Raw genomic sequence first — 16,507 nt, forward strand, 5'->3', positions numbered from 1 at the left:
CTAATCTTCAGTACATTATAATGGAATTTAACTGTTATACATCTTGAAGTATTAGGAAAATAGCATATGTGCCCTTTCTAATTAAACTGAAAATATAGTACAGTGAGACAGATGACAGAAGACGTTTTCTTGCTGTGTCACATCCGTGAGGTAAGCCTTTACGCTTTGCATCCTGGGATTTAAGTGCTGTATGGAGTTGCACTTACCCAACAGATATGCATCCGCGTCCAGTTTCTGGGACGAGCCAAGGGTCGGGGAGCCTAAATCAGATTCTGGAATTCTGGGGCTCTCCACAAACTTTGCTTTCCTCAGTGGGGCTGAGAGCAGAGAGGCAACGTTCAAGAGGGGAAAGTAGAGAGAAACCGTGATAAGAGAAAGGAGAATGATGATTGTCAGGTGATGGGGAAAAGAGAGCAATGGGAGAAGAGGTAGAAAGGGAAAGGCGAAGATGAAGTAAAATGCCGAACAAAACAGATAGAGAGAATAAAAGGAGATAAGGTAGGAAACAGAGAGGGAGAGAAAACACAGTGTTGTGAGTTACTAGAAAAGTCAGCAGATGGAAACCGTTATGAACACGAAAACAGTGTGTCCAACATAGATCAGGTTACTCCTAATTTTTCTCTCTTGTCTTTAGTGTACTGGAAAAAAAACATTGACTGCACTACATTCCTTTCTGGGGAGCCCCCCATGTCTCAGATGCAGTACCAGCAATGGTTTTATTCTACAAATTCAAAAGACAATATAAAGTAGTCTTTATACAAACAAACACCATGCAAAGGACTTGTGTGACACAGGTATCCTTTGGAAGCTCATTTCAACATAATTATATTTATGCATTCATTGCAATAATTTGCAAGAGAGGAACACAGTACGAACATAAGATATTTTTAAATGACTAAAGTAGGTGTATAATATGTGACAATGTACCATTTACATTAAAATCAGGTATATTGACTAACTGACCTGTACTTCTTTTAAACCAGGGGTATTTAACAGATTGTCAAACAATGTTTCATGCATGTAAAATCAATGACACCTCATGGTTTCTATGTCCAAGGCTTGTAAAGGATATCAGCCACAGTAATAACATGTGCAGATTTTCCACAGGACACGGAACAATGTTTTTCAACATAAAAATCTGATGATCAAATCAAGATATCTACTACATTAGGGCTCTCCAGTGGGAAAACAGCAGGCTGGATATGGCCCCCAGTTTCCCTGGATGCTGCATAGACAACGCTGAATAGCATCACTTTTTGTAGAACGGTACTAATGATTTTTCATAAAAAATATTCATAAAAGTAGTTAAGGCTGTACAGGTTTCCATAAGTCTTTGGAGGCAAGGAAAATAATTGATTCAGTTAACAGCACACCCGTTATAGTGCCTCTAGATACAGAAGGAAGAATATGATAGATAGATAGATAGATAGATAGATAGATAGATAGATAGATAGATAGATAGATAGATAGATAGATAGAAGAGTGGGGTTTCTTGGTATCCTGGAAAATTTCCATCATTGCAATAATAAAAGAGAGGGGGATAGTACTCATAGCCTGCTGCGACGTGACTGCAGCTAGAGTATTAATTCTCGCGGCAGGTGTCAGAATGAGTTGTCACTCATTGAAATTTATGACTGTGACATGTCATTAGATACCTACGGCAATGGAAAATTGGTATTTTACCCTTGCTGTGCATCCTGTCTAACAAGGAACCTCAATCATCTTTACTGTCTCTCAGCCTTCAGAATACAGGGTAGAAATCACCAGTCTATGAGAAGGGCACACTGCAGTAGGGGGTGATAACTGGGCAAGGTTGGAGAAAAATAGTCGAGATTTAGGACACATAACTTATATAGACATTACATATAGTCGTCAAAAGAGTTAACTTGAAGAAATCTCATATCAAGGGAGGGTTATTATGGAGCATTTGTCCAATAACCTTCTATATGTAGATCCTATATAAATGGGGACATTGCTAAAAACTCAACCAAGGAGTCGAAAGAACAATGTTACCACACAGGGACAATTGTTTTCAATGGAGAAAGACCACAAGTAACGAGACCAAACCAACTCAAAGTCTGATGAAGACAACTACTATAGTTTTCTGCAGATGTTTTGACAATTATGCCTTAATAATCTGCCAATTTCCTATCGCTGCAAAACTGTCACTGTCTGTTCTACACAGACCACTCACTGCCTGAACTACTTCTAATAGTCAGATATTTTGTTTGAAATGCATCCTTTTTAGCCCAGTATTACCACCTCTTGTAGAAAGCTGGCTGAATAATCCCCTGAAAAGGACACACAGGCAATGAATTAGGGAACAAAAAAATATCCACAACGTTGGACATCCTTTGCTGCCAATTTTGCACTATTCATAGGATCATCATTCCCAATCCAAATCAAATGGAAGCAGATCCATCTGTTTGGCTTCCATTGGTAATTAATAAAAGCTAATTTATTTTATTGATAATTAATAGTTTTAAAATAAATATGTTCCCTCATACAAGCCCTCGATATAGAAACTACCTCTGACAACAAAATGATGGTAATAATTTATGTTGATCATGTAAAATGTAGTGCTGTATGCTGTCATTGAGAGAGGTCCATCCGGGAAATCCTTGCACATTCATGCCCTGTTGATAGATGTCCACAGAAATACTACTTTTAACTCATCCATGCTGATTTAATAAGTGTGTGAATAAAAGTAGATGCAAAGTTTGCAGAAAGGAAATGTTTTTTTCCAAGGGTATAACAAACCTAATTCACTTGCATGAGCTATGTGGTTGTCAAACAGTTCTCAAGAAACAAACTCCACCTGCCTGGACAGCTAGTTAGTAGAGGCACCTTCCTCGAAATCCACGAAAATCTATATAGAATGTAACAGACTGTTGCTTAGCATGACAACCCACATTAAATTTATGTGTGTTAAATATTTGTTATAGATCACTGTCAAACCATAATCTGTATGCAAGTCATGTCTGGTGGATAAACATGGGATCAGTGCTGCTGATCAGACATAAATCGTATGGGTCAGACCACAAGGGACATGACAGTACACAAACAGCTTGATGTGTTAGAAGTCTATAGAGAACTCATTACTTCCCATCATAGGTCGTGGGTTGCCAGGTAAAACCAATAATCCAGCAATTGTACAAGCATTCAGTTTAAAATCAGCTGTAAATGGAGATGGGGAGAGGTGATTTATAAGATAACGCTTTCATATGAATTAGTCTAAATTTAATTTAGTGCACTATTGTCAGGGAAATATCATATCACCTGGGAGAGCCACAAGTAAATATGTGTACTTATTTGATCACTTTTCAAATGCTTAGATCAGAGAAGACATAACGGTTTATGGGAGGGTCAAAGGGCCTGATTTAGACCCACTCGCGAGCGGCTGTCCGCTCGCAAGTGGGTCGATGTTCTGGACTGAGCATGCGCACGACGGAGGGAGCTCCGTCGTGCGCATGCGCCAGACGCGACGAGCGAAGGAAAGTCCTTCGCTCGTTGTGTCTGATCAAAGGGGGCGTGCTGTCGATGTTGATTGACAGCACGCCCCCTTTGGTAGGCGTGCCTCCCTGACGGGGGCGTTCCCACGGGAACGTCTCCCGTCAGAAGCCGGCCCACTGACATCACTAGTGATGTCAGTGGGAGTGATTTTGGCTCTGAGCCAAAATCACTCCGGAGCTTGCGGTTGAAAACCTCAACCGCAGGCTCCGGCTCGCAGTTTCGATGGTCGCGATGGTCAAGACCATCGCGGCCATCAAACTGCACGCTCGTATAGCCTGTGGTCACCCACAGCTATACGAGCGTCCAGGAGGACGCTCCATTTTCATGGAGGCCGGCCCTCATTCAGAGTGTGCGCTCTGCTCAGAGCGTACGGCTCTGAATGAGGGCCAAAGTTTTGTATGATGACTCTTACTAATACTAATATGTCAATTGTTCATATGATATGTTAATCTACTCCCCAAATTCCTAGAAGATCGCTGAATCATTGCAATCCCTGATCCTATATCAAAGACCCCTCCGGCCATGACAAAATTAAATTTAAGAAGAAGGAATAAATGTTATAACTATCGAAGACCCCCCTTATAATGTATCCACATCTTCTGTCTAATTGTTGGTAATACCATGTAGAACTCTGAAACTTTGTACAAATCTTGGGAACCAATCTGACATTGGAAATTGCTCCATCTTCTTGCTTCCCCCAGCAAACAGATTCATGTAGTTGATACTGATGATTCATTTTCCTTTTCATGTATAAAATTATTTGCATCTTTGTATGTCATTCTTATTCATTTTTCTGTATATACTTTAAGCATTGTATCTTTTTCATATTAAACTTCATTTAAGAAGTTTGGTCTCTGTGATTCTGATCAGATCCATTTTGCCTGTGGATTCGGCTTATCCATGCTACAAATCTGTACTACAGTTTATTTTCTGTACTACAGTTTATTATTTGGGTTATGATAACTCGGACTTAATTGTAATTCCTATTTGGAGTGAGTAGATCCTAAAACAACCTTAAGTGGTGGCAGAACCTCAGAATGAACAGTGAGTGGGAGAGATACTGGAGAGTGTAATCATTTCAGAACTGGGTCTGTGACAACTATGAAAGACGCACATGATCGGTCAACCTGTACATAAATTTAGAATTGCCTGCAAAGGTGCAACAATGAGTCAATCACATTAAATATATATTAAGAGGAAAGGCACATCGGGCCATATTCAATTAGAGGTGAAAAGCCTTTGGGCCTCATTCAGACCCACTCGCAAGCGGCTGTCCGCTCGCAAGTGGGTCGATGGTGTGCACTGCGCAAGCGCACGACGGACGCGACGAGCGAAGGACTTTCCTTCGCTCGTTGTGTCTGATCAAAGGGGGCGTGCTGTCGATTTTGATTGACAGCACGCCCCCTTTGGTGGGCGTGCCGGGGGCGTGCCTCCCAGACGGAGGCGTTCCCAAGGGAACGCCTACCGTCAGAAGCCAGCCCCACTGACATCACTAGTGATGTCAGTGGGAGTGATTTTGGCTCTGATAGAGCCAAAATCACTCCAGGGCTTGTGGTCGAAAACCCCGACCACAGGCTTCTGGTCGCACTGGCGATGGTCGCGATGGGCTTGACCATCGCGACCATCATCCTGCACGCTCGTATGTGCAGTGGGTGGTGACCCACAGCTATACGAGCGTCCAGGAGGACGCTCCATTTTTATGGAGGACGGCCCTCATTCAGAGCGTCCGGCTCTGAATGAGGGCCTTTGTCGCCTGTTTTTTTGAGAAAATTCACCTAAATTTTTTTTGCCAAATTCAATTCCTGGATAATTTCGTCTAAGCAGAAACTTGATGCATTGAAAAAAAGATTCTCCAATCAATAGCAGGTGAAAAGAAGTGCAAAATCTTTATTTTGGGGTGCAAACGTGGGGAAACTACTTGGGACAGCCCCCCAAAAGACAAATCTGCGAAAAAAAAAAGTCGGGGGACAAGCATAAAAACTAGCGAAATAGGCTTCTTGGGGGGCTGCAAGGATGGGTCAGGTGATTTTTGGGATTGCAGGTGCATGCAGCAGGTGGATTTTTCACGTTTTTTAAAAGTTCACTTTAGAGATAATAAAAATATGCTAGCACCCATTTTCAAGTACCCCAAATCAGACTGGACTACTTATTTTCACCAAAAAATACTGCTTAATGCTATTCTTCACCACTTTTATGCTAATAGCAAGCAATTTACACAACTTAAGTTAGCAAAATAGGTTTATTAGTGCTATTAGTTAGATCTATATTGATTTCCTATGTTAGTGCATCTTTTTCTGGGGTACAGACTGATTTCCCCAATTCTTTCAGTACTTTTCGCCTGTTCCGCATTCGCCGAATTCCGTTTTCGCCTGTTTTGCAAGTGACTTAGGTGAAAAGCGGGGACACGCATGGAATGATTTCGCCTCTGCAACAGGCGAATGAGGCGAAAAGTTGGACATGCGAAAATTTTCCGACTTTTCGTATCTAATTGAATACATTTCATCATGTTACATACAATGTGTCTTAAAAAACAGAACTAAACACCAACATGAAGGACATCATCTTAATAAATACAACAACCATTTCTCATTAGCAAACAAGAGGATCCTACTAGAGAGTTTACTAAGGGTCATTCACAGGACCACACCGCTTCTTTTTAGCCAATAAGCGCATTTGAAGGTGCACACAGAGGCTCATTCTGAGTTGGGAGCAAAGCATGAAAGAGCAAGTAAAATTGCACCTTAACAAAACCATGCTGGCACTGCAGGTGGGGCAGATTTAAAATGTGCCTAGAGATTTAGATTTGAGTGAGGTTCGTCCAATCTCACACACTATTGCTGCAGACACGTCAAACATCCATTCTCAGCACGCCAAGTCACGTGCAACTTGGCTTGCACTGAGCGTCTTTCTCACTGGAATGTATTAATCGCTACACGAGGCAAAAAAAAAAAAAAAACATTTCATGAGACTGCACTAATTAATTTGATATGTGTGTGACTGAGTCTGAATCTGTATACAAAGTGCTACGATGCAGGGGCCGCTGCTGTTTTTATCACGGCAAGTTTCGTAGCACAGATTCAGACTCAGTCGCTAACTGATATACAAGTGTTGCATATCAAATTGAACAGTGCTGTCTCATGAAGTGGGTTTGACACATTGTGTTGCAACTAAGACGCACATTTGAGCTGAAAAGATGCAAATATGGCGCTAAACTGCTCTGCGCCGTTCAGACTAGCAAGGCGTCTTGTGCCGCATGGCATATTGTGGCTAGGTGTATGAGGGCACATCTGTAATAATAAAGTCCATTATTTGTGGGTTACAGCTAGTGTTTACCATAAATTCAAGAAAATATATTTGCACCACTTGCATTTCGAAATGGTTTCTTCCAGATACAAAGTTACTCTCTTTTTTTTTTTTTTTTTTGCTCCAAACTCATAATCAACCCCATAATTACTGATTCAAGGAACTGCCCCCAGAAAATCAAACTGCACCTTCTTTATTTTAGGTTCAGATATCTGCGTGAAAACGCATGTATTGGAAAGCATGAGATGTCTCTTCCAAGCAGCTAACACTTTAGAACCACCTTTATTATCAACTTCTCTGTTTCCCCCTAAATACTGTTCTGTTTAGCATAATTTTAAACTTAAATGAATGGTAATAGGACATGGGGTCTATATGCTTGTATTACAAGCATCACTTTTGTGTCTGAATGTTCTTATTATTGTTTAATGTTCTCCTCACACTATATTTCTCAGGCGGTCCACCCGGCAAAACTTCTCTGCCGCCCAGCACTGTGATGCAGCCGATAGTCAGCGCGTGGCGACTTATTGGCCCCGTCACTTTGCAGCTCACTGCTCGGAGCCAACCCCACTAGAAGAAAGAGGACAGCCTCCACCTCGACCCCTGTCCACCTTGTCGGAGCCACCTCTGCTGGAAGGAGGATGCCGGCTGCTCCCTCCATTATGACCCCGGCCCACCCTGCACTGGAGGAAAGCCTTGCAGCCTCCACCCCTACTACCTGCCAAATAGTAAGTGAGATGCAAGGTGCACAATGGGCTGCTGCTCATCTGTGCTGTAATAGGGCTCGGGTCGCCACCCGATCCGCACAACTCTCCCCCCCCCCCCCCCAGCCCCTCGGCTGCCACATAATGCCACCCAGCAAAAATAATTTTTGGGGTGAACGCTGCTGTACATTGGCCAAAGTAAGTCTACAAATCTGCTTTCCCAAAAGAGTGCAAGTGAAATGATTCCCATTAACAATATATGGACAAGGATCCTCAGAGGTGATGCTAAAGAACCTGGGGCATTTTGTATTTAATATAAATACGGATTTAAATCTTGCGGCCAAAACAGCAAACAGTTGGCGTCTGATTTAGATCAGCAATAATACTAAATGCAAAATGCACCGGGTTCTTTAGCATCACCTCTGAGGATCCTTGTCCATATATTGTTAAAGGCCGCCATTTAGCAAATATACCCCCAAGTTGTTTTTTGTGTGCAAAAAGGCTGTGTGCGGACTCTCCACTCTGCATCTCCTCCACTCATTTTTGTCTCATTTGTTGCACAAACCCAATCTTGTTTGTGCAGGTTGGTATGTGACAGCATTTGAACTAATATGCTTCTGCACTATAAATTAGCCTTAATGTATTTGAGCAGTTTCCTCCTCACAAGTTATATTATATCAACCTACACAACACATGTGCATGGTAATATTCCACTTCCACCACAGTCTTAACATTAAGACATTAAAATACAACCAAGTACTATTAAAAACATTGGTTTAAATGAGGTCTTAACACGACCAAAAACATAGAACAAAAAGTTAACCAACCAACCACGTTTTCATTGGTCAAACTTGATAAAAATTTGATGTAACACAAACAAATCAGACGGGTATGGCAAAAAATTGACTGGACTGGTGAAAACTTTTGTCAAGCATGTCGGGTATTGCTGGGCTTACATGCACAAATGCAATCTAGTTATCCTGCACAGCATTACCTTTGACCAAACTGCCACTCATTTGGCTGTTTGGAGACTATGCCTGAACAAGTAACCAATCAACCTCATTATTCTTTCTCTTCCCAAACACCCCTAACCAACACTTAAGGCAGACAGCTTAGCTGACTCAGCAGCACTGCACCATGCCCCTCACCCAGTCTCCCCTGTTTTCTCTAGCAAGAATGCAAGCATCTTGAGAGTAGGGCCATTTACTTTAAGGGAATAACACTGGTTAATATATATTATGCTAATTGCTTATCTCATTGGATTCCAGGTCATAATTATGTATTCTCACAAATACTATCTATTCACAGCCACAGTGTTTCTGTACAACGGGTGGGGAACCTTTTTTTCTGCCGAGGACCATTTTGATATATATAACATTATTTGCGGGCCTGGTGCAGGCCACTCCTTTCATTGTGATGTCATACAGTGGCGGGGCCACAATCACCAGTGATAACAGCAATGTCCGGAGCATCCTGAGGATGCTCCGGGGAGCTGCAAGGGCAGCGGTGCTACTGTCTAAAGCGTCCTAAGGACGCTCCAGGCGGCACTGCTGCATAGATTCTGGCTGCAGGGTGCCATTCTAGGCACCCCGCTATCCAGATGAGGCTAGCAGAGATTCAGAGGGCCTTATACGGCCCCCGGGCCTGAGGTTCCCCATCCCTGCTGTACAAGATAGCTGTAGACTGCAGGAAACAGACGGGTCCGCAATGTAACACAGCAGTTTATTATGGATTGGGGTAGCCAGTCATTGTGACAAAAAAAAGAATACACTGAGCACATGAAAATCGCTGACCATGCAGTAAGGCCATATTGAAATGCAGATCACAGAGCAATGTGCAACGATAGATAATAACTATGAAACCGGAGGGGCTTTAACAAGCCCATAAACACTAAGCAGCAGTTCATATAAAAACGGGCACAAAAGTTAAAATAACAATGCCGCGACAATGGTGTCTTTTTCATAATATTGTACTTATGTGAAGGTAACAAAACAATGAGGTGCTCAAAGTATTTATAACCCTACCCTCTTTGGAAAATGTTGCTAAATTGTTGCCTAGCAACCTAAGGCACTACTCACCAAAGTGATGTGTGAAGATAAAAACAAATCTGTACAAACCAGGATGGGCTTACTCTGCCACCTTGCGACTGGATGGGCTTATGCTGCCACCACTTATAGTCAAGTAACCTCCTCACGCTTTTTAAAATGTAAACTTGTTGCCATCACCAGGTTCCTACACCACCACCTAGAAGCACTTCTCTCCTGGTATGTGTGTGGTTACACTGCTGCTGCAGCACCTCCTTAATGGTGACAGCTAATTCACACTGACTGCTTACTAATGATTAGTTCCAAATTGGAATGAAGCAGAAGGTGAGTTTGGTGATGCTGTGCTTAACTCAGGACAGCAAATGCAGAAGTCTTGTGCCGCGAATCCGCTACCCGATTACATAGAGCGATTGCACGATTATGACATCGTATTCGTGCAATCGTTTAGTAATCGGGCACAAATCGTTTCCGACATCAATCATCGCCCGAACATGCTGGTCAATCTGCCGATAACATCAGGTTGAGCATGTTAGGGGATGATTGATGAGCCTACACTGAACGACTGAACGTTCAGTGTAGGCACAGCTCCAGACTGTGAAACGACTGCACAATGACAATGTCGTCATCGTGCAGTCATGTCTGCTAGTGGATGTGCCCCTTTAGAAGCAGTGGTTGTTTATTAGCTCTAATAAAATGCCTTGAAAAGGACAATATTCTCAGTTGAAGGCATTGAGAGTACAAACAGCATACAGATTTTCAGAAGTTCATGTTATACCCCTTTCAGACAAACAATCTGGGAATTACCCTGCTCAGACCCGGGAATTTCTCTTTTGCAAAATCCTGGGTATTTGGTTGAGACCCCCCTTTCACACTACAGCTTCTACCCGGGAAAATCCCGGGTAGACTCCTTTCAGACATAAGCCGGGTTTTTCAGTGTTTAAGATTTTACACAGCATCTGCCTCTCCTCTGCCCTCTGCCACTCCTCACCAGCTATCTCTCCTCACTCTGCTGTCCCCTATCTGGGTGCCGCTGATGTCATTATCATGCAGCAGGCTGCTGACCAATCACAATAGAGCCCCCGTTACCTATTTGCCCTGGTGTTCCAGCGGGAGTGCGGGCAGCCCAGCCATCCCCTGTGTCAGAGACCCACCAGCAGCCTCCAGCGCCGGCAGGTGAAGCTGCGCCAACATGGCTACCTGCCTTACCTGAGTCACAGGCATCCGACTGCGGTCCTCGGTGCCTGAGGAGGACCTGGCCGTGGTCACTGACCCAGCACACAATACAGCAAGGGGTGTAAGAGAGGAGGGGGCCAATGTGCAGTTTACATCTTGGGCCCGCTCCTCTCTACCCGGCGGGCCGGCAGCACACTGAGCGCAGCAGACTCTGGGCACTAGATTAGGCTCTAGTAACATGCCTACTGTGCAGGTCACCAAGGAAATGGCGCCATTTTGCTCGTGATTTGCACAGTGCTGCTACCGCCGTTGCAGAACTCCTGAAAGGTAAGTATAGATTAAATGGGTGCAGGGTGTGCGGTGTGGGCCCCCTTGGACCCAGGGGCCCGTGTTCATCGCACACCCTGCACACATTACAGATACGCCCCTGAGCAGGTGGTAAAACAAACCAACTCTTTGGGTGGTATTCAACTGTTTCGCCCCCTTTCGTGCCTGACAGGAGCTATTCAATTGTTGCTCCTGTCGGGCGTAATCAGCTGTCGGCGCACCATTTCAGCTCGCAGCCCCAGGAGGGTGCGTGCTGAAATGTGCGAAAAGTGACCTGTTTGGGCAACCAAACAGCACTTTTTCGCGATCGCGCCCAGCACTTTGGTCGGAAGTAGCCAGTTTACGCGGCTAAACCCGAGCACTATGGGCACGATCATAGCGAAAAAGGTAATCAATTGAATAGCACCCCAAGATCTCCTGTCACTTTAGACGGGAGATCCGGACTGCGAAAACAATTGAATACCGCCCTTTAAAAGGTATAAATAAATGTTAATACATGCATGCATCAGCATGGAGACACTAGATACATTGTATCCATTGACAGGAAGGTCTGTATCTTCCCACTGTTCATGCGCTGTCAGGGAGAGCAGGCTCAGCCCATTTTCACTACCTGGAATCTGTAAGTGTAGGGAGACTTAGGGGCCTATTTATCAAGCTTTTTAAAAAAAAAAAAATAAAAAAAAAAGCTTGAACTGTTTCTATGTACTAATAGCACAATGCAGGAGATTTCACAGAGTAGCTAATTAGCACTTCAGAATGCAGTCTCCATTATTATCAATGGGGACTACGATCTGAGCCCTATGTACCTAACTCCAAAAAGTGAAGCTTTTCGGAGTTTCAGATGGTATGAACTGCTTTAAGACTATGGAGGCGGCAGAAGTTGACACTGTGTGCATGTTTAGTATCATTTTCCACAGGAGAAGTCTTTCACAAACGTGAAGGACTTCTGCAAACTGACGGGGACATAACTTGCAAAGACAACGGTTATCGGAACCGCTATCCATGTGAGTTTCCCATGAATATAGTGGGGATATTTTCATCAAATGTGTAAATATATACGTTGTACAACAGAACCTTAATAATAGCATGAGTTTTGAGATTATTAGTACATATGCCCCATAATCTTTAAATCTCCAGTCAAAAAACATCTCCAGGAGATCTGCTTGCTAACACTATAGAAGCTCACTTACCATATCTGCTGGGTGGGGGATATATAATTAGTGGCTAAGTGCCACTGCTTCATCCAGAGCTAGTCTTGCTTCCCCTCCATCTGGGCTACCATGGACAGGGGACCCCTCTCAGCACTACAGAGCTACTGTCCCGCGGCTAGTGGCCAGAACGCAACAACCATTGTAGTGGTTCCCCAGACCATGGACCTAAGGTACAATTTAATAATTTTTTTTTCTTTTTAAGTTATATACATTTAACATTTTTCCACACTACTGAATACGAACAATGGTGCCTCAAACTCCCTATCCTCTCATTGGTAAATAGGCCTCCCCTTTGCTATAGTGAAAACAATTATCAAAGGGGGGGATTCAATTAGTCACGGGACCTACTGCAGACTTTTAGCTCCCAGATTAAGAGCCCGAAGCTATTCAATTACTGCCCACGGTAAGCCCAGAGGGGGTACTTAATGCGGATTTCTTTTCCTAATTTAGGACTTTAGGAGGGTGAGAACTGAAATCCATGTTAAGTGCATCCTCAGGGCTTACCCTGGATGATAATTGCATAGCTCCGGGCATGTAACCCCCAATCTACAGTATACCTTACTGTGTATTAGCTGCGGTTCTTACCAAAGGATATAACTGAATAGCTCCAAGTATTTAACCAAGGAGCCAAAAGCCTGAGGTAAGTCCGGCGGTTAATTGAATCCACCCCCAAGGCTGAAATGCAGGTGTATCTTTTGCTTGAATAGCAAAATTATTCTAGCTCAGACATTGGTGGAGAAGGAATTGCTAACCTCTGGCTCACCATAATGCTGTTAAAGCGGAATCAGAATGTAATACCGCCGGCCGCGTGCCTAACCCTAACCCCCCCATAGTGCCTAAACCTAACCCCCCCTTCCCCGCAGCCTAAACCTATGTCTCAAGCGGGGGGGGGCCCTAACCCTAATCTCCCCCCGGGTGTGCCTAACCCCACCTTCCCCTAGCCTAACCCTCCCTGCCTGCAGCTGTCCGCGCCCGGCTTACCTTTGATCGGTATGCCGGGAATACTTCTATATATTTTGCACAAGGAATGGGTCGGCGGTTCGATTCGCGTCACCGGCAGCCCGACAGGAGCAGAGTTCGAAGCAGCGGAAGCCCAACAGCGCAAGGTATCTACTAACTTAAGCCCCCTAACCCTCCTTAGGGGTGCCTAACCCTAACTTCCCCCCCAAATGCCTAACCCTAATCTCCCCTCTAAGTGCCTAACCACCCCCTTCCCCGCTGCCTAAACCTAAGTCCCCCGGGGGGGGGTGCCTAACCCTAAGTCCCCCCCGGGGGTGCCTATCCCTAACCCTCCCTCCCCCTAGCCTAACCCTAAACCTCCTGGGGGGGTGCCTAACCCTAAGTCCCCCCCGTGAGCCCTAAACCTAACCCTCCCCCCCCGCGGCTGTCCGCTCGCGGCGCCCGGCATCACTACGATCGTGATGCCGGGCGCCGGTCTCCCGGCGTCTGGGAAATGCGGGCGTCTACATCTAGACGCCCGGCATTTCACCCATGCCGGGATAAGACAGTCGGGAAGCCGGCTGCCGGTATTTAGGCAGTCGGCTTCCCGATTGCTTCCCTTGCACAGCATTCAGTACAGGATCTACAAACACATGCAAAGATACATAAAACACTAATCATTGCAAATGGACCCTGCAAGCCATAGATTTTAAGAAATGAACCATGCTCGTCTTATTAAGGCACACCTCTGCCAATCAGGAAAATATTTGCAAGAGAAAATGGAGACATATAATGATATATTTGAAGTATTCACACTTACTTAAATGCATTGCATACAGATGGCTGTCTATTCATCATAGCAGCAACAATGTGACAGAATTTTTTTTCTTAGTACAAACTATATCCCTTTAATGGAGATCTATGGAAACAAGCAGCTACTGAAAACAATGATTGTGCCTTCCTATAGTTAGCCATCACTTCCCCCAGGCATCTGTGCTTACATCTAACCTTTCTGATCTGAAAAAAACATTCCAATCCATGAGACGTTTGACCACCACAAGACTTGTTGACAAAGACTAGGACGAATGGAAATAGAACTAAATTCTGCCAAGAGCGTTTTCACCACCACCAAATCCAGAGTAGATGAGGGCACTGCATTTGGCTTTGGTCAACTTTGTATTATTTTGTGTCTGGCACTTGTACACTATTTGGAAAAACGAAATTAAATTTAATTGGAGGGTCATGAACCTGCCAATTGCGTCTACAGTATATAGTGCAAGTAATGCTTTCTCTAAAAGTTAAATCACAATATACACGCTAAAGTCTCATTGTAATAAAGACCACATGTAGAACCCAGCCACAAATCCCTAAAGATTTGGAGCATTCAATTCATTAAATTTAATTTACCAAATTCAGTGTCACAGACAAACATACGTACTTTTCTCAAACTTGAGAAGTCTTTTTTTATTTACTACAATTATCTCATGTATTTGTTTATTTAGCAATATAATTTTTTGATAAAAAAAAAAAAGGAAATACCTTTTTAATATAACATTGAAACAGTAAAGCCAATTCCCTAACTGAATATGGGTCCAGGGCAATCTTTTGTTAATTTTTCAAAGTGGCAGCCTTGGCACAAAATAATGTTTAAGTCTTCCCCTGGCCAGGTAACAGCCAGATGCAAAATTAAATAACAATCTTTGGGCAAGTGTAAAGAAAAAAAACTGATGAAGAAGATGACCTCCATCAAGACTGGCTTCATAGAAGAACTTATCTGAATATGGCATAGGGATGAAGACATCAAGAGAAACTGTGAAACTCTCATGAACAGCAGCAAAACAGTATCAAAACAATTATAAATAACAAATGATATCATGCTAAGTATTAATAGTTTATATATATATATATATATATACACACATACATACATATACACACACTCTATTAAACATATTGTGGTGGTTCCCATTATATATTGAGCATCAGTTGTTATTGTTGCGCTTGTTAGCGCTGATAGGTAAGCGTTGCCTAGCAACCTCATATGCATGGTGGTTGAGTTGGCCGCGTCATTTCCGGTAGCGATGCGTTCCATTGCGTGGAACGCACGCCGCTTCCTGTTTGTGGTGTCGCGCTTGTATACAGCTGTTTTAGATGGGTTTTGTGAGCCACTGAGTTGTTTGTGACAGCAACGATTAGGCCTGCCACTAGGTGAGTAGCCCAGGTCTCTACATTTCATTTGAGCGCTACTATGTTGATTGTATGTCTCCACTTCCGGCGTCACCGGGGGCGGAGCTTACTAATTGGCCTGATATGGTGGTGTGGCTATTTAAGTCAGCTGGGGGACAACTAGGTTAGGGGTCTACTGGATGGTAGCTGTGTGGTGGCATTTTGGTCTCGACAATGGTCCTCTTAGGACCGAAACGCCGACTTTGTGAAATGACTTGTGAGTAATTAAATGATTTTCTACTGAATGGTGAGTGCCCAATTCTGTTCTTTATATCTGGACTTTATTGTCTTTAATGGAGCACCCTGGATTTTACACTTGACAAGTGAGTGCAACCTTCTGGATGAATATATATATATATATATATATATATATATATATATATAGAGAGATAGATAGATAGATAGGATTTCTCCTATAGCAAGGAAAAAACGTCAGACGGCCCTCCCAATAACAGAGTATATCAAAAGTGTATTAAATGAGTAACAGCATGGGTACAGATAATAAATGACGTTTCAAGGCTCTAAAGCCTATTCATCAGGACTGTACATGCAACTTGTACTCTATTATTGGGACTGCCGCCTGACGTTTTTTCCTTGCTATAGGAGAAATCCTTTCTGTAGGAGGGCGCCCTTCATTTAACTTTTTATGCAGAGTGCCAAATCTGTGACAAATATTATATATATGGTAAATCGTCCAGCACTCCACAAATGTGCATCAATAACTGCCCCGATGCCTTCCTAGGTGTGCCTTAGAACAACCATACACAGAAAGTTAGAGAGGCGGCACTCTAGGGTCTTGTAAGAAAAGAATCAATACGACACATGTACTTGATAAAAGTCATTGTGGACTGAAACGTTGAACAAGCAGACAAAGGTGTTGTATTGATTATTTTCTTATAAGACCCTAGAGTGCCGTCTCTCTAACTTACAGTGTTGTGTGTGCGGTGTGGTGCAAGGTGCATTTGGATTGATACACCTCCTATTGCCCCAGGCAAGCTCTCCAGGGTGTGGGCAATACCTGAGCCCATGCAGACTTTATAACAGTCACACATATGGATACAGGTATAGA

The 16,507-nt window shown here is 43.5% G+C and overlaps 1 protein-coding gene across 11 annotated transcripts in view; it reads right to left on the reverse strand.

The window, feature by feature from the left end:
* The window catches only part of TANC2 (tetratricopeptide repeat, ankyrin repeat and coiled-coil containing 2), a 632,660-nt gene that overhangs the window by 64,268 nt on the left and 551,885 nt on the right, over positions 1-16,507 (reverse strand). For 10 of the 11 annotated variants that reach the window (XM_088470703.1, XM_088470696.1, XM_088470706.1 and 7 more), the window contains one exon: positions 207-317. The exons of the other annotated variant lie outside the window; for it this stretch is intronic. In XM_088470703.1, coding sequence (XP_088326829.1) covers positions 207-317 — 111 coding nt within the window. The remainder of the gene's footprint in view (positions 1-206; positions 318-16,507) is intronic. 11 annotated transcript variants of the gene reach the window in all.

Source organism: Taudactylus pleione, unplaced genomic scaffold (assembly GCF_031769625.1).
Source record: "Taudactylus pleione unplaced genomic scaffold, aTauple2 ptg000102l, whole genome shotgun sequence".
In the NCBI taxonomy this organism is placed as follows: domain Eukaryota; kingdom Metazoa; phylum Chordata; class Amphibia; order Anura; family Myobatrachidae; genus Taudactylus; species Taudactylus pleione.